The sequence below is a fragment of the Echiichthys vipera genome (assembly GCF_963691815.1).
Source record: "Echiichthys vipera genome assembly, chromosome: 7".
Lineage (NCBI taxonomy): Eukaryota > Metazoa > Chordata > Actinopteri > Perciformes > Trachinidae > Echiichthys > Echiichthys vipera.
The window spans coordinates 15,980,416-15,999,107 of NC_139832.1; the positions used below are offsets into that span (position 1 = coordinate 15,980,416).

Consider the following 18,692-nt stretch of genomic DNA (forward strand, 5'->3'; position numbering starts at 1 on the left):
TGTCCTGTATTCTTTTTGTTTGAGAATCCTGTTTCTTGTGTCAACATTTTTGACAATTTGAATGTATTTGACAAGTGAATGCACGTTTGTAAAACCGTTAATAAAAAAAAGAAATAAATGAAAAGTGTGTCAAAACTGTCACAGACAAACAACTGTCACAATGTAAATCACATTAGCAGTGTATCATTGAGTCATTTTATTAACAGTTCTGCATGTCACAGTCAAAGCATACCAGCGTACTACATTATTTTACTTGGGAGCAACTATAACTTACTTACTTAGAAATAGTTACTTTTATAGAAGATATAGGCTACGTCATTGGATAAAACATTATAAATTCAGATGCCCAAGAAGACATAGCTCAGGATTCAAAGATTTAAGTTTTCAAATTAGTAAAACATAGTGAACAATGCCAAATCAACCTACATCTTTTCACTGGCTAGCTCCACAGTTTTAAAATTACTGGTATTCCTGCAATAGAAAACGCATTTTTACACTGAAATGGATGTGATTCTTAAGTGCAACAGACTATGATCTACTCGAAACGCAATTCAGTTACAATACAGTGAGTATTTATGTAATTAATTTCCCCGTTGGCGACCATTACATTTTCACCATTGTAATGAGCAGCCAAACTGTCCGTTCCCTCTACAGTTGGCCATCACAAAAAACAATAACAAAAAAGATATTAGTGAGAGAACTTAAATAATAAAGAATAAGTGAGATTCAAGAAAATTTGATTACATTCATTAACAACAAATTTTAGAGAAATGTGTTAGTGACATAATATATACAGCCATATGAACTACTTATGTGCAATACACATCATGGTACAGTTATGTCCAAACAGTGAACCCTGTTACACCGTAAATAACTTATGTTCGACTAGGAGTTAAAGAAGGGCTTAATAATGTAAGGTGAATGTTTCTAACACAAGCATGAGTGCACATTGTGACTTCTACAGCCAGCAGTATGGGTGTGAAATAAAGTAATTATTCCCAAACAAGACATATATAAGATTTGTTCTGATCTCTAGAAAATACTTGGTAAATGTTGATCAAAGTGTTATGACAGTATTCACTGCAAATCTATTGACAATGAGCTTTTATTAATAACGGTGCTACAGAGATCCAAGCAGGCTAATCGAAAATGTAAATATTAATGCAACAAAAAAAAGTCTAAAATAGCTACAGATGGTTGTGGCATGTGATCTTAAATTGCAGCAAAAACTGCATACATCTTTGTGGAAAACCTTTAGGTACAAAACTAATATTCCCACTTTTAAAACATTGTACAAGGTAATTAATAAAAGCAATAAAATAATGCATTTGGGTTTTATTTCAGTGCAACTATTATGGTGTCTCCAGGTGCTTTTTGCAGAAATGCAAGAGCACTGAGGTAAAAAAGCAACTGTCGGCCGATATTAAAGCACTGTGGCTTCTTTGAATGAGTCGATCCACCTGTTAAAAAATAAAGTGTTATTAGTATTATCATTGTGGTCACCATATGCAACAATAAGTGGCCCCCCTCTTTCCCTCTTTATACTGTACCTCTGTGCTGTTGGGATGTCGTCAGCTTTAAAAATGTAGTACAGTGTGTTTTTATGGTAAAGCTTAAACTGTAACTTCTCTGTTGAATCCACTTTCAACATGAACCCTAACAGGGGCTGACTCTCTAACGCTGCAACATCCTGCATGAAAACACAATAGAAGACCGATGTTAGGTGGGCATGAAATCAATTGCCTTTGGTTTAACAGGAACATAACACAAGCCTTTAATTGTGGTCTTACCTCACTTGCAGCGTACGTGTACAGGACCTTGTCTTTTATAACAAACCACAGCCTCTTCCCCTGTTTCTTGTTGCTCTTTGACCTCTGCAGATACCCACTCATGGAGGAATTGTCTGTACTTGCCGACACCTGATACAAACAAAACCCATCTGATGAGATCATCTTGATCATGACAAAGCATCAAAACCAGCTACGAATATTATCAGTGCATTAAATGGCCGTTATCAGTTTACACTATCATAGATTTGAGGTGGTATGGCCCGACGATCCTAGTTGGCTCAGTAGGCCGTTATCATCTATTGGTAAGGTGGATCACCCACAGAGGTTCAGTATAGTTAAGGGATGACCTGTTGAGGCCCTAGTAACCATGAGGGGAGCATAGAAGGAAGCAACAAAGCCTGCGAATGGCACAGATCAAGGAGGATGGATGGGTCAAGCATCGGTCACCTCTTTGAGGGCTGCAGGTATCTTCTTGTGCTTCCTGGAGAAAGCAAAGGTAGCTCTGCTTCCTGGGGATACAGCTGATGATTGGGCTTGTTCACCTGATGAACAAAAATGTGGAAAAATGCAGTTGTTTAATAGCTAAATACATACATACAATACGTGGATTACCTGTGTCTGATCCACACTGGTGTTTCCAACAACATAAACATAAGAGGATGAGAGAGTTTGGATAATATTGCAAACCGTGTTAGAGAGAAGCCAGACCTACTTTTCTGCTGCTGAAGAACAGGGAAACACTGGTCACACACTCGTGCTAACTGGTTCTTTAGGTATTCAAGACAATATTTGTTTGAGGAACAAGACTGGCACACCACCTGATGGAATGATAAAGCGCAAAATATGTTATTTTTCTCCTTATTCTATAACACCATATTTGTGCTCTGCTATCCTATTTTTTATTTATACAGTATACTTAAATTGTGTCACTATACTGTCTATACTATATTCCTACATTAAACTTTATAGTGTACTATTTCTCATACCCTTCACTACATAATAATGCACCAGTTTAAACTAATATGTTCGACTGACTTTTGCATTATTCTATATTTTAAGTATAGACAAACACTAAGTAGCAATACTCATATCATGTATAGCCGGGTGTGCACTGTTAACATAGACTTTGTTTATATGAATCACAACACTGTCATTTTGTCTCTAAATACTCTTATTTTTGTTCATGTACCTCTTATTATTTACTTCTGTTACTTTCTAAACTTGTCTGTATTTACTTCTATTGTACTGCTGCTGTAACTAATGCAGGTGTATCATGTCTTTAATCATGTAAGAGTTTCATGTGAATATTTCCGAAACTACATTTGTTTTTGAGGGGAGGGATTTCACCATACCTTTCCACATGCACGGCAGTGGTGTCTCCTCCATGTTAGGGTGAACTCACAGGTGCAGATCATACACATGGTGGTCCGTGGGTCAGGGATCCATATAGGGGCTTTGGATCCCAAAGAAGAAACATCACCGACATCACTTAGCTCAACCTGAATATTTAGGCAAAAAAAGAAAAACACAGGAGTTAAGCTCATCGCTCATACATGCACTTTAAAATCCATTTATTCATCACTATAACAGTGTATACACTGGAAACAGGACATGTATAAGGGTTCACTTGAAATTGTTTCCTTACCTCTTCTGGAGGCTTGCCGGATATAAAACTGATCTTCTTTCTGGTGTAGTCACTGATTGCCGTGGAAATAGCCTCAAGCCATTCATCTCGTTCTGTGGCTGAACTGCAGAGAGAAAACACAGTGTGACTGCACACCTACACAGTATTCACAGACCTGAGCCCCGCAAGGAAAAACACAGGATAACTGTTACGAAACAACACATGCTCTGAAATTACCAAGAGATGTCTTTTGTTTCCAATCATTACCTCGCTGAGAGAATGAAGGAGCGCTCCACGCTCTCAATGTTCAGCTCATTCTGATAGGCCTCTTGGCTTGGTTTGCTAACCTGTAATTAATTTCATTGTTAGCAGTGATGGCAGCATATAACAGCCTCCAGTGATAATAATATATATTTGAAAAGATGAAAAATAAAGAAATAAGAAGTGAAGTTCTCACCTTCATCCCAGCCAGCGACAACATGTTGTTGAACTTGTACTGGCCTGACTGGACAGGTGTGCTGTACAGCAATGTGTCGTTAAACTAAAAGGGGTAATGACAAACAAACAAACATCATACTGCAAACCAAATCTACCTGCAGTACTGGTACAAAAAAGTAACCTGGACCTGGACTGCAGAGGAGATTAGAGTAAGAAAATACTGGTAAAACAATCTGTATCGGACCTGCACCCGATCACAATCAAAGCTTAGACAGAAGAGACATGTTTTACTGTACCAGGAAGAACATTCTGGGCTGCATGACCTTCCTGGACAGCTTCTTCAGGACGCCCTCTTTCAGGAAGATCTGGAGCACAATAATGTCATAAGAACAGATTAAGTCATGTTTCGTGTTTTATGTATTTAATATAATGTTCTATATTACAAGATTTGCTTGCTAAAAATTCACAGCTAATAGTGTAGTTCTTCTGTTGTGATTTCCTGTTCATTATAATAAATATTGCATTATTGTATCTTTCCCAATGTTTATGTGTGTATCCCTGTTTGTTATGTTAATATCAAAAACCAATAAACATATTGTTTAGATTAAAAAAAAAGAGATTCTCAGTTGAATTATATTGCTGCATCTGAAAATGTGTTAGTATGTAAAATGGCTTAATTGTCAATGTAAATGAAAGGATGTGCAAAAACTTAAACTGTCTTATTAATGTAACAACATTGGATGTAGGTACACATTTACATATGGTTTATCTTTAAAAGAGCAATACACATAAAAATGTGCAAAACTCCGTGCAGAATCTTTTATTGCCTTACCCGCCCAGGTTGAACTATCTCATGGTGGCCGTTCAGACTGCACTGCACCTGGATCAGCTTCTGGAAATTATCCTGAGAGGAAAAAAATGTGGACATTAGTAACTCGTATGGAACATTTTATCACCACCTTAATAAAATATGCTTGATTTCTCCTTGGTTCTCACCCCTTGTTTCATGATGTCATTGGCATGATTGGCCACCTCTTTCACTATTGCAAGAGCAGCTGAGTGGGTAGAAATGTGAGAAAGTGTACTTCACACACAACTGACCATAATTCTGTTCCACTCACACCATCCGTTGACTTTAAAATATAAAGATGTATAAGAGGTCCTTGGTTTACCTTGTGTGTCCTTGTAATCTCCAGAGTCTTCAGACAGGTTTTTCAGATAGTCTGAAACAAAATAAGAAACATTTAAAAATCAGCAGTGAAAACTAATTTGTGTGCTGGGTTACAAGTGCTCAGTGTTGTGCAGTAAACTCCTGGAACATAATCTGAAATTAAAATTCTGGATAAAAACAGTCTGCAGGTGCTTATATAATACAATTACACAAGAGTGACGTGACACACATTCTTCAAATTTTGGTTCAGAGGGATCGACCCTGATCCATTAGACTCATGAAACACTAAGCCCACTCATGTTATAGCTTGTGTTATGTCACCAAATCTGATCTGCACTTCAAAAATCTTATTATAGGAGGACTGAAGGAGCAAGACAGAAAAAAATCCCTGTTTTTGTTTATCTGAACACCAGAGGGCACCACGGTGCCATTAATGAGACATCACATGCCCAAAACTACAATGATGAAGTGATTTTGTAATAAAGCTTGACTTTGATTCACATACACTGTGACTGAACTTGATGAGGGAGTAATGTTATGCTGTGAAAGTGACTCTTTTGCAGATGTACCTGTGAGTAACAGCTGATATTGAGGAATCCTCTGAACAGGCTTCAGTAGGTAATGCTTCAGAGCCAAGTTGGCACAGCGTGGACTGGCCTTGGGGAAAAAAAAAGACACAATTTTCAGGAACACACTCACATACACGGGCATAAACACAGCAACCTCAGCGACCCAGCAGACACACCCCCTCATACACAGAAAACAGGTCAAGCAAGCCTCCTTACCTCAAATTCCCGTACCAATGCTCCGAATGCTGTGTTCTTCTTACTCTGCTCTTCCAGTAGAGCCACATTCTTGTCAAACTCACGGATGTATGTGGAGTACATCTTCAGATAGGGCCCTTTCTTCAGGAAAATGTCTGCTAGCTGAGCATTCTCATCCCTGTAGAATAAAGTAGAATGAAACTAGACAGTGACACCTTCTTGAGAATATGTGTAATTAGGCTTTTCAGTAATCTATGGTAAATTTTTCTAGTAGGAATAATAATAATGTACACATATACGGCATGTACACATATAATTATACTCTGTAACATTAAGATTTTTCTTGAATGGAACTACAAAGTCGAGCCCAAAACCAAGCCAAGGATGCATTTACGTGCTCTTGGCTTAAACTACACGTCGATAACTGACAACGAAACGCAAAGGAAACAATAAGGTGAGCCATGAAATATGATAGGGAAGTAATTCTTCAGATTATTCCAACCCCCCATGAATGCCGCACAAATTCCCTATTTTTCAGTGTTAAAAAAGGTGAAAAAAAATATATGTATCAGTAAAATGTAATAGGGTTCTTCCGTGGCCCATGCCAGTAGTTTTTCCATAATCCTGATGACAAAAAACAAGCTTATTAACCGACAAACCGAGCTGAGAACATGATCTAAAGGTAGGTAAAAATGGGGACCAGGTTCTTCCATACCTTTAGCCATATAATGTAGGAACATATAATGCTTTTTCAGCCAGTTATCAATACACACAAACGTAAAACCACTTCTTTCAGGATTCTGTTGTACCATTTTGCCACTCTCTGCTTCAGCTCTCTGAGCAGGTCTTGGTTGAGTTCGTAGAGCTGTGGGAGATAATACAGAATCTGGTTGAGAAGACGCTCCTCAATCACAGGCTTCCCACCCTGACGAGACGCTGTGGACACCGCATCACGGAAGTCCTGCAGGTCAGATAGTCAGAAAGATAAGGAGCGTCAGATGCAGGATACAGGAACTCAGGCACAAAGGGGAAAAACACAGAAGTGAATCTCCATGAAGTAATAAAGAACTAAGAAAAGGTTGTAACATGGTGCCAAAAACAACAGTACAAATTAGCTAAGTTCCAGAAACGTAGACATATTGCTGACCCATGACCTACACACACAGCTGTCTCACACTAAGCATGTGTAAATTTCCACGATACCATGAATCCGGACTAAAAAAAAAAAGAGATCCTGAGGCTGCTGTTTCTGCTTCTCTTTCTGATGATGTGGAGTTTTAGTGGTTTATGAGGACACATGGCAAATAAAACTGCTTCCAGACTGAGCACCCAGTACACTCAGTACACAGCTCCTGTGGTTAACATGTGATCTGACAGTGAAGGAGGTGCGTCATGTGGAGAAGGATTTGGCAGGGAGTTAGAAAAAATCTGGGTGATTCACGAGATGAGAAAAGATTGCAACGCAGACGTGACTGAATCAGCCGTAAGTGAATATTTTTTGAAGAGTAGAGAGGACAACAACAGAGCTGACAAGAAGCTGTGGTTCTTCAGTTTGGTGGATTTTCATGTGTTCACTTCAAATAAAAAGGTTAAACAATCCTATGTGGATTGGAAAAAGTATTTGAATCTAGTTGATGAAGCCCTGTTCACATATTCATCAAGCTATAAATCAAACTTTTTCTCACTTACAGCGACAGTAGATAGAGCATTGTGGAAAATATGGCTCCTGTGACAACTCAGATTACAACACAAATGGCGTGTGGTGTTATCGTCAATCAGTTTGTAAAAAGCTGTCTGAGTGCCTGGTAGAGATGGAGAATAAATACATACTAAGTCACCTCCACATTCTTTTAATCTATGACTGATCCCCATTACTGGACTCCATTCCTCTACAGTCTGCAGAGACCCGAGCACTTCCTGTCTGCGCTCTGCAGGGTTTATGACTCAATCACACCACAATCTTGTTTTGTAACCTTTGTTTCTCCAAACATCTGCTCATACTCATCTTTTACTTTGTGAAAATAAAGAGGCAGAAAAATGGACTTTAAATAAAAGGGTTTAACTTTGAGGTAAACCAACACTGTAAACAGGTGCAAAGAAATTAGCAGTGATTGTCGGCCTTCTATGTATTAGATACATCTATTGCACATAATCAGGCTTGCCTGCATTTGAAATACAGTATCATTTTATATTTATATTAATTGACCTTTATGCTAAAACGACCCACTAGTGTGGTTGTGGTTGTAGTTGTAACTAAATGACTACAACTAAATGATTAGTTTTTTGTCTGAACAAAAACTAGTTCATGACATACATGTGGGATTGCGCTCCTTTATTCATTGACATACTGTACATTTCATATCATATGCAAATTTAGTCTATTGTGAGATTGCAAGAAAGCAAAGGTTAAAAGTTGGTTATCCTGATCTGACAATTAATACAAATACTTCTGTTAACCTACATGTATTTTCTGATGTTGTTTCTCAAATGTATTTTGAGGGAAGTACAGCACAGAAACCAGATCACCATATCATGTGTTACCGTCAGGGCACACTAGCACAGAAAAAGTCGGAGAAAACTGTGAGGAATGTGAGCTGTGCTGTTGAAACTGAAGGGAGTAGGGTTTTATCCTGGATGGGGTGTGCCCCAGTGCCTCGCATAATCAAACCCATATGGAGAATGTGGGCTCACACAGTAGACTAGATAGTAAGTAAAACATTGTTATGTGGCTCGCTCTATGTTTAGATAAGGATGTTTTTTCAAAAGACATATAATATTGTTTTTAATATTTATGTTTTTTAGTGGCCTTTTAACAAACACTATTTCCCATGTGGCCGATTTCTGTACTCTTAATAATACTTTTAAAGTTGTCTGGCTGCAAAAAATATTATTTCCAAATTATCACTCACTATGCTTTTTTCCCACAAGGGAGGTTTAAATGTGTTTTTATGTATAATTTTATTATAGACATAATTCACTTCTGACTTTGCAACCCTATAACAGCAGCCTCTGCTCTTATCAGAGCAAACATACAGTTTTGTTGAGCCAATAATACTACAGGGTGATGCTTCAGGGTACTCACGACATGAAGCAGCTTCAGGACATCAACAAATCTAAAAAAAAAAATGATGGGGAAAGTCAAAGAAGTTATATTAGATGATTGTAGTTATAGAGAAAGTAAAGATATCAATATCTAGTGGTGTCTTGCCACACTAATTATTTTCGTTTATTTGCCAAGGTTTTGAGAAATCTGTCTCCACCCAATACCGTGGGCGTGAATGGAATTTCCTCTGCGATGCTCAAAGCATAAAGAAGTTACTATAATGAAAAAAAATTATTCTACACATCATTTTCCACTTTTGTGATTACCACAAATGACATTCATTTCACCACAAATGTACAGTACTGGGGTGGAGGCAGAAATCTCAAAACCTGGGTCATTAAAACCAAAACTATCCCCACGGCTTAACAACCAGGTTCATAATTTGAGTGAACCTACACCTTAAGAAAAATAAGTTAAGACTCTTACACACTCTCAGAGCTCATGATTTCTGTGGCGATGTGGTGAATCTTGCTTTTCTTCTGCCCACTCTGCGTCTAAGAAAAGGTGCAAAAAGAGACAAAGATTTAGGATTTCAATTAGAGATGTTTCAATACAGAGTACTGATCCAATACCAGTGTGAAAAAAAGGTACATATAAATTATTATTATTAATCCACAGCTGTATACTAATGACCCTGTATGGAAGTGATATGATTGCTATCAATGAGATTAATACAGAGAATGAATGTCTTATCATCTAGTTTAACAGTATGTCATAGTAGAAGGAGAACATAAATACATTTCTTTAAAAGTAGTTTTTTTTCTGGGATAAATTACATGGTACTGGATTGGTGCATAGCCTCGCATACTTGCCAATACCTATACCAGCATTTTAGGCTATATCAGAGGCACTTCCGATCAGTATTAGAACAACCCTAATTACAATGCACTGCAATAAATCCCTGCATAAGTCAGGTGAAAGTGTGGAACCACTCAGTAGATACACGCTGTGCATCATAATATACTCAGGTAGAATTTATATTGCCTACATCATAGAGTATAAACGACATCAATGAAAAAAAGAGAGCTAGTGCAGTGTCAAAATCAAGTTCTTCCAAGAAATATGTTATTATTGAAACTTTGCAAAGGACAAACACGGTGTGATAATTCAAGGAAGTGTTTCTGAGCACTTCCAGGGATTGAAGTGATAAATCTAACACTGTCACTGCTTCTCACCGTACTCTCCTCTGGCTGCTCAGGGTCTCCTTTACTTGAGGTGGAGCTGCTATCGTCCTCGTCCTCTGAGGTGTAGGCCAAGATGTCATCATCCGAGGGGCCATCATCCAGGGGCGTCACCTCCTCATCCACAGAGCTTCTGTCAAAAGGGGGCAGGATGTCAGGGTCAAAGGAGAATAGAGGCAGATGCCAGAGCATGAAGACATTACAGTACATGTGTTTGGGACACACAGAAGCAGCTTTAAAAAAATAAATTAAAAAAAAACACTAAACGCAGCACAAATTGACCACGTCATTCACATGCCACATGATTAGTATAAAAAGTACAAGGAAGAGGAGGATGTTATTCATAGAAGAGATGAGGTTTGAAAATAAAACCACCCGTGTCAGCACATAATCTGAGGGAAAGTATCTTTCAGCCAGTCAAGCATGATTCAATCATTTCCTGCTTGGATGAAGTGGGAGTCATAAAACAAAGAACACAGAGGAAAGGGTGCACTTGACACAAACAGGAAAAAAAACCTTTAATAACCATCAATACGCACATTGTCAGATCATGCTAGCCTTGTCCAACAGAAAGGGAACTGCAAATCATTCATCACACATAAGTCATAGAGTGTGGTCTATACCTATTCTGTAAAGTGTCCTGAGATATCTTTTGTTATGATTTGGCACTGTAAATAAAATTGAAATGAATCACACACACAGCTTAGAATGTCTACATACGAATATCTAAAAGCACCAAACTAATTCTCCACATATCTCAAATGCCACAATTCCCTGAGGGAGCACTACATGGGAAACAACGCCCCCACCTTGAACAACACCGCAGAAAAAGAAACTGGCCAAGGCCGAGCCGCAACCAGCCAGTCCGTGGCTCTTACACAGTGTGGCATGTTTACAATAGTTGTTGCATTTAGCTGTGACTGGTCTCTTAATTGTGAGCTGCTCGAGGTCTTTCAAACATGTGATTGTTGCACAGTTTGAGCTAAAGAGGGGCGACACACTAAGCCGTGCAGGACTGAGTGTACAGTTACACAAACCGTAAGCCTATTTTTCCTACTGACTTTTGCTCACTGCTCATACATTACTAGTCTTTGCATAAAAGGATCATTATAAACATTGTTGCCAAGAATTTAAACATGCTGTGAAGCTAATTAAGCCTTCTAGCCAAACTTTTTAAAGGATCGGTTCAATCAAAAACATTTTCTCTGAGCTGTTTCAGTTAGTGGGTTTTTTGTTTTTGTTTTGAGCATTTAAAAATTGTATTGGGACAGGAAGAGGAGTGTCTTTATTCACAAATCTCCCTGTTATATAGTGACTGTTCCATTGATAAAAACTTTTGACGACAGGCTCTGTCTCAAAACCTGAGCAAATAAAACAAAAACTGTCTGTGTGGCTAGATAACACTGGAGATGTGCCCTCTCAGCCTCACATAAAAACATTTAAATATACGGCTTTTGAACAAAATATACACACTGTTGCCTTCGGGACAAAAGGTCTGGAGTGTTAGTGTTGCCTCTATTAATAACTTGCGGCATGAAGTGTATATTTAAAAAAATATTGTGTAATCTAAATTATGAGGTCAGCCCACATATCATCAACACCTGAAATGCTGAGTACGTGTGTCACTGTACTTGACTAACTCCCCGGGCAGGTATCTGACACAAAAGACACAATGTGGCATGCTTCTCAATGATCTTCCCTTTTTACACACAGTCACTCTCTAGAAACAACAAGATATTTTACAGGTGATGAAGCCTAAGACGTGTGATGAAATCGCCTAATGTATTCATAGGTAACTTGAAGTACTGACAGAAGAAAGAGACAGAAATGAAAGCCCTCATATAATCTACCTCTCATAGTCTGTTGGCGTCCGACACTGTTGGTATCCAGTGTTTTTTTCAAAGGACATATACGGCTCCTGCTCCTCATAAATGCCCTCATCGTTATACTGCCAGGCTGCAGGCTGTGAGATGGAGGCCCGAGGGGATGCCTCTGCACTCCCTACATGCACATTCATGTAGTCTGGTATCTCTTCATAGTGAGGCATGTTCTCATAGTAAAGAGCTTGTTCTGTTCCAGGTGAAAACTCATCTCCATCCACACTTTGCTCTACTCCGATCATCGGGCAGGAGAATTTTCGTTGAACCCTGAGATGCTCGTGGAAGGGCTGACATCCGTCTTGGTCCACACTTTGTTCATTGTCATTCGCAGTGCACTCTGAGCTCTGGCCTCCTTTGACTATCAGCTTGGGAAGCATCTTCACAGAGAGCGTCAAGTCCAGCAGTTTGCGGAAAGAGTTCCTCTTCTGTCCGTCTGAGCGATAGAGGTCTGCGCCAGAGAACGACTTGGCTCTCTGTTTTCCCAGGCTGAGCCGAGAAGGCTTGATGATTCCAGGTGTTAAGAGTTTTTTGCCGGTTTTCTCACCTGGAGGTAAAGGCAGCTCCCTCATCACTCTCTCCTTCAAAGCACAATCTTGCCTTTTCTCATCATCTCCTGATTTCAACTCTTCTTTCTCCTCAGAGGATTCCCTCCTCTGTATCCATGCCATCGGGTTGCTGTGTCTCTGGGGCTTCTTCGGAGTGACCTTGACCACCCCGCCCTCAGCTGCCACAGTTATGGCAGGTGGCTGGATGAGCTCCGGTTGATCGAGCGACCTGCTGGAAGGAGGACTACATGTAAATTCACTGTAGACTGCCTCCTGATCACACGTTCCTTCCTTCTCCACCTCTGCATCCTCCTTGTCGACTGATACATCCATCTCCTGGATGCTGCTGTCCCAACCCAGGTCTTCCTCCTCCACATCCTGTGGGAGGGACTGAGGAGTAGAGGTCGGTGCTTTCTCAGGTGCAGAAAGTAAAGGCTTTTTCTTGGGCGGAGGGGCTGGTTGTGTGAAGGCTTTTCTCGCAGACAGAAAAATTGTCTGTTTGTTTTCAACAGGTACACTGATAGACGGTGATGAGCTGCCTTTTCCCCCTGATGACACCTTCACCTCTTTGACGTACATTCCCTTCCCTTCCTGGTCTGCAATCTCTTCACTCTCCTCCTCCACCTTTTCCTGACGGGTCAGCACAGTCGTCCTGGGTTTCCGTGGTACAGGGACAGGGATGGGTTTCCTAGAGGCTGCTGGGACTGGTTTGGGCTGGGGCACATAAGATATTTGCTCTGAGCCAAGAGCATCTTCCTCTGGTCCTCGCCCAGGTGCACTCTGGGGGATTACGTTACCATTTGCCTCATCGCTCCACGTCCTGTGAGGAAGGGACTGCCTAACAGTCACCTCAGGACTGGGGGTATTGATGTCTCTGTTGAGATTTCTGTTTGAGGTAAACGTTTCTTGGATAGTTTTAGGGTTTTTGAGGTGGATGTTGGACTCTTTGCACTTGTCTGTTTTCTCCCCACGGTTATCCACAGTACCTCGAGATGTAGGGAGGAGCTTTCTGTTTGCTGATGTGTTCCTGATGCACATGCAGTTCTCCTGGCTACACAAACAAATAGGAATAATATAATCCCAATCTGGTTTTTTGTTATCTTGCTGTATTCCATTTTGGGAGTTGAGTAGACCCTCCGTCCGCGGGGTTTCCGTTACAGACGTTTGGTGCAGGCTCTTTGAAACAAGTGGTTTTGACTCCAAAGCAGTGGTGAGTTTGGAGAGGCAGGGTTTGGGGGCCAGTAGTGGTTTAACCCTCCTTGGTGTGCATGGAGACGGGAGCGAGAGGCAGTCTCTTCTGGGGGTTGAGGGAGACAGCCCTGGCTTCTGGGGCTGGGGCAGCTTCGGTTTTGGGGCCACAGGTGGTTTCTGCATGCCTGAGGAGAGAAAAACAAAATACATGCACTTTGTGAAGTTATCTCCTCTGAATCAGAGCGGCTAAAAGCAGCTTCAAATCTGAAACACTTTAAAAAGGATTATGGTTCTAATCTGACACAGTAAAAAAGGCAAGTTTTGGAAATCCAGATGGTATATTTGATGCATTTTCAGACTTCTGACAGATGTTGCCTTAATGAGAGTTCACTCTTTAACACTTTGGCTTGGTAGCACTGATCCTAACCTAGTGACAGCTTAGTGTAAAACCACTGTAAAGTACTAAACCACCACCTCTCCGGGGGTTCAAATATCACATGGCTTATGTTTGCCACTGCACACAACAGCACAGTAATCCAGCTAATGGTGCTGTCAACAGGCAGAGGAGGAGCAGATGGTTGATGAAGAGGGGGAGAGAATTGGAGGAGGGGGTGCAGGGACTAGAAAATAGTCGTGTAAACTGGTACATCTGGCTCAACTAGCGTTCTTAAAATGTCTGAGGTGGGCAAAACAATAAACAGACCTACTGACAAAAAGGGATGTTGTTATTTCCCCCCTCAGCACGTATTTCCTCATTCAACAAGCCACAGGTTTAATATTAAAACACATCTACAAGTCTACTAAAACAGCCTCATTCATTTTGAATTGGAGTTTCCGGGCAAAGCAATGACTGGAAGACAAATACTATATTTTTTTTTTTTTAAATAAATGATTGCCAGTCACTTCCACTACAATACACATAAACACATGCACAAAATGATTTATTCTGATGTTTTTAACTTGAATCTGTTAATGCACTTTTTTGTTTAGTATAACCAGGGACGGGGCTGTAGATTAGCTTCAGATAGACGCCTACAACAGATATATAGCCTACATCTGTTGCGTCGCTTCTCCCAGAACAACGTTTATCTATAGCATGTTTGCCTCCTATAAGACAGAAATAAACGATCGTTTTCACACTCTCCGATTTGTAATATATTTGACCGCGCAGGCACAAACATTTTTGACTAAAACAATCATCGAGTTTGCGAGTCACTTACCTGAGTTCATCATCACTCACTTCGCTTGTGTTTTGTCGATTCTCTTTAATCAGTGCAGCGGAAACAAACCATCTTCTGTGTCCGGATATATCTGCAGCCGCCGACTTCAAACAAGTTACCTGTCAATAAATCCACATTTCGCTTTTCTTCGAGTAAAACATGAGATCCTGTTGTGCTCTAGTTAATTTCCCCCGGAGCCGCGCTGACTGGCTGCCAGGCAGCGACATGGACCCAAGAGCTTCCTTTCTGTTGCCATAAACAATCCACCAGGGGTCCTCAGGGGCCACAGACTGCCACATCAATCCAAACAAAAGGTTGGTAACTCAAAAGTATTACCTAAGTGTAACATTAGTGTCTAAGACAAGATCCCGAATACTTTAAAGGAAGGTTAATATCTACTATCCATTTCTAACTGAATGCTTTAAGACTTTATCATCATGACACTGGAATTTCCACCCACACATCTTTCCACATACATCATCATCATTGCTAATATTAACACCACATAGTGTGACTAAGAGATATGAGTAGAAGCCAGCTGATGCTTTGTATGCTATATTTGATATATAGTTGAGGAAGTAAAACAACAATAAAAAAAATCACAATTTATGAGTGGTGCTTTCTTTTTGCTGTAAATTTGTCACCAGGATGATTAAACAGTCATTCTTACAGGAAACAGCTCCGGCTAACAGGGGTGAAGGGAGATGAATGGCAGCTTTTAAGGTCCTGAGATCAGATCAGAGTAAACACTAGGCTACTGGTACTTTGATGTTTTTATTAAATCATGAGATAAGATCTGTCTGTGTACTCCTTACTTCTTACGACCAAAAGACAAAAAACAGTTAAACATTTCAGGTACAGATTAGACTAATCAGTGGTGCCAGGATTGCACATTCAGCTAAAGTTTAACCCACAGAGGATGCAGTCCAGAGATTTTTTAATGACTACAAGTGGTCCCATACAAGAATATAATCCTGTTATTGGAGCACATTCAGTGTGTGATGAGAAGAACACGAGGGAGTGCTGGAGTCTTCTTCGGTTTGATGCTAAAGTCTGTCTGTCGTTGGCGTGAAACCTCAAGAACTTGATTGTTTTTTCTGTCCAGGAAGAAAGTAATTCATCTTTAACACTGTGTTAAATGACAACAAGGGCAACACTGTCATGTTATGTTTCAGGACATTGCAGGGATCTCTAGAAAAGTCAGTCACATACCTCTCATCGCCCTTTTTCTTTTCCACTGAAGCAGTCATTGTTATGTCACGTCCTTTTGCTGTTGCATCTTGTGAGTTGTGTGCATCTGTGGCTGCAGGGATATTAACTGTATCACTGCAAGGAAAGGACAGAAAACTGTCAACACCAGAGGTGGAAAATAACTAACAAACATAAGTACAATTTTGTCTCTATTTTAGGGTATTTTATATTTTATACACAAAAAATGTGGACTTGTTGGAGCAGTTTATAAAATATGATTCATTGCCATAGATTAAACTACCCAGCAGTATATGAAGCAGACAATGAAATAACACTGATGGGGGGCATTCTGCCTAATGAGTTATTTAACCTTTGATACTTTGAGTATATTTTTTCGTTAACTCTTTAATAATTTTACTTCAGTAATTATTTTGAATGCAGGACTTGTATGGGATTTCTACTTTTAATTAAGTAGATACCGTGCCCCTGAGGGGCAAATCACAACGACAAATCCAAAACGACAACTTATTTAAATCAAATGTTCTGCTAAAATGTTTTTCACAGACAATTGTTTTACTTTAAGTTTTTAAATAATAAAAAAAAGGAAAAACAAAAACTTTTATCACTTGTTTCAAAAATGTATTACTAATGTTTAGTTTATTTGATTGATTTTACTTGCATGATCCCTGCCATTTTTGGTGGTATCATCATGGCTACATGCACTTACTGTAAGTCACTTTGGATAAAGGTTTCAGCTAAATCCTTGTAATGTTATGTTTAATCCTCTTACATTCACACTATATCACTAGCCTACATTACAGTGACGATTCAGCATCTTACAGTGAATGAGATTTACACTGAATGGTGCAGTAGTACCTGAACTTGTAGTCTGAAGCAAGACTCAGACCTAATCTGTAGTCTCCCCTGGTTCTGGAGATTTGCTTCTGAAGGTCCCTGATAGAGCAACTGTGACCACTGAATATGTAGCCCACAAACAGCAGCTTCCCTCTGATGTACATCTGTGAACAGAGAGAATTTACATTAGATGTGAGAAAAGGGAAGAAAAAAAAACAAACACAGCAGTTTTTATTGCGAAGTGGTTCTCTCAAGTCATTACTGTCGTTTGGATAGTTTGAGGTTTCACAACACAATATCCGACAATGTGTGTGTGTGTGTGTGTGTGTGTGTGTGTGTGTGTGTGTGTGTGTGTGTGTGTGTGTGTGTGTGTGTGTGTGTGTGTGTGTGTGTGTGTGTGTGTGTGTGTGTGTGTGTAAATATATATATACAGTGTGAGTAAGACTTAGGTCTGTTTGATTTCTGAAAGAATCAGTGGAGCAGGTGTCATAACTTTGGGCAAAAAAAAATATCCCCCTTTTTTGTAATTAAGAAGCTCCATCCCTCACTACATATTATAATAAATGTCTTGGTTTGTTGGCGAGGACAGCCCTTCACTATAGTCCTTCTCCCCTCCACGCTTCTCTTCTGTTTTAGGCAAGCACTGCTGCTGCCACCCAGTGGGAGCGATGAACACCTGCACTGAGCATGAGCCTGCAGCCTTTAGCCAAGCCTGCAGTGGGTTTACTAACCAGGACCATCCCAGGACCAGCACTGTGCCGCTGCTGCAGCAGGATGTTCTCCACTCGACAGCCGGGCTTTCCTGTTGACATCTCATACCTCACCAGGCGAAATGAATCCATCTGACACTGGATTAAAAAAAACATCTGTTACTGAGTTTCCAGAAATACATACTGTACAATATCCTGCTGACAGCAGTATTTATTTTACTGAGCCTTCGCTTTTGTAAAAATGTGCATACTTATGTACACATGTAGTGTACTGGCTGTTTATGTAAACTACAGTAATGCCAGACACAAATGATGCACACTACGAATCAGAAACTGCAGTGATGCCTGGATGGCGACCAAAAAAAGAAGAAATGCTGCTTATTGTGTTTTTATTATTTTGTCCACCCCCTGTATGTAAGACAGCATTCACACCTGAGTACATGGCATGATTCTGTGTTTGTTCCTCCTCCTGTAAAGCTGCTCTAGCATGTGCTGGCTGGACACTGCATATGCGTTGACGGGTTGGAGTGGCGGAGTCACAAACACCACCAGCATTTGTTGACTGTGAAGAGGCTGGCCCATGACGAAGGCATCGTACTCCACGTCTGTTACCACTGGCATCAGTGTAGCGCTGCAGCAGCACTGCCTACGCCCCCCCTCCCCCAGCAAGGCAGCTCTCAGCTGAAGGGGGCACACTGTGAGAGGGGTGGATGGTGTGAACGGCGGTGGGGCTGGATAGCGGGTGAAAGCTGAGGGCAGCAAATCTGCACTGTTTGGAATAATCACGGACCTGGCAGGGTGGGGATGATAGTGAAGCTGTCATTGTAAATATAGTCTTGCTCTTAAAAACTGCAATAAATGTCATCTTCTACACAACTACATTTGAATGTGTTTCTGTGTCTGTAAGTAATACAAGTGAGTCTTACTCAAGATTGATGATGCCATGAATTTGAAAGGGTCCTATTTTTGTGATACAGGGCTCCTCCTTTGTTTGCTTTGTTTGTGTCCTGGCAACATACAGGTCAAATT

The 18,692-nt window shown here is 40.2% G+C and overlaps 1 protein-coding gene across 2 annotated transcripts; it reads right to left on the minus strand.

The window, feature by feature from the left end:
- Positions 1–181: 181 nt before the first annotated feature.
- LOC310949179 (FYVE, RhoGEF and PH domain-containing protein 6-like) lies at positions 182–15,104 on the minus strand. Of its 2 annotated transcripts, none has more exons than XM_083916525.1 (21): positions 14,928–15,104; positions 11,922–13,872; positions 10,066–10,204; positions 9,317–9,384; positions 8,870–8,900; positions 6,597–6,748; positions 5,809–5,965; positions 5,593–5,680; positions 5,025–5,075; positions 4,849–4,907; positions 4,685–4,756; positions 4,149–4,217; positions 3,872–3,955; positions 3,682–3,761; positions 3,436–3,538; positions 3,143–3,289; positions 2,503–2,608; positions 2,238–2,332; positions 1,791–1,919; positions 1,551–1,690; positions 182–1,460 (listed from the first exon to the last, which is right to left on the minus strand). In XM_083916525.1, exons 2-21 carry the CDS (start codon positions 13,868–13,870, stop codon positions 1,424–1,426), a joined length of 3,756 nt encoding a protein of 1,251 aa, XP_083772651.1. In that variant the 5' UTR covers positions 13,871–13,872; positions 14,928–15,104; the 3' UTR covers positions 182–1,423. The 2 variants fall into 2 exon arrangements, with proteins under 2 accessions (XP_083772651.1, XP_083772650.1); XM_083916524.1 differs by having other exon boundaries at positions 14,908–15,104.
- Positions 15,105–18,692: the final 3,588 nt, after the last annotated feature.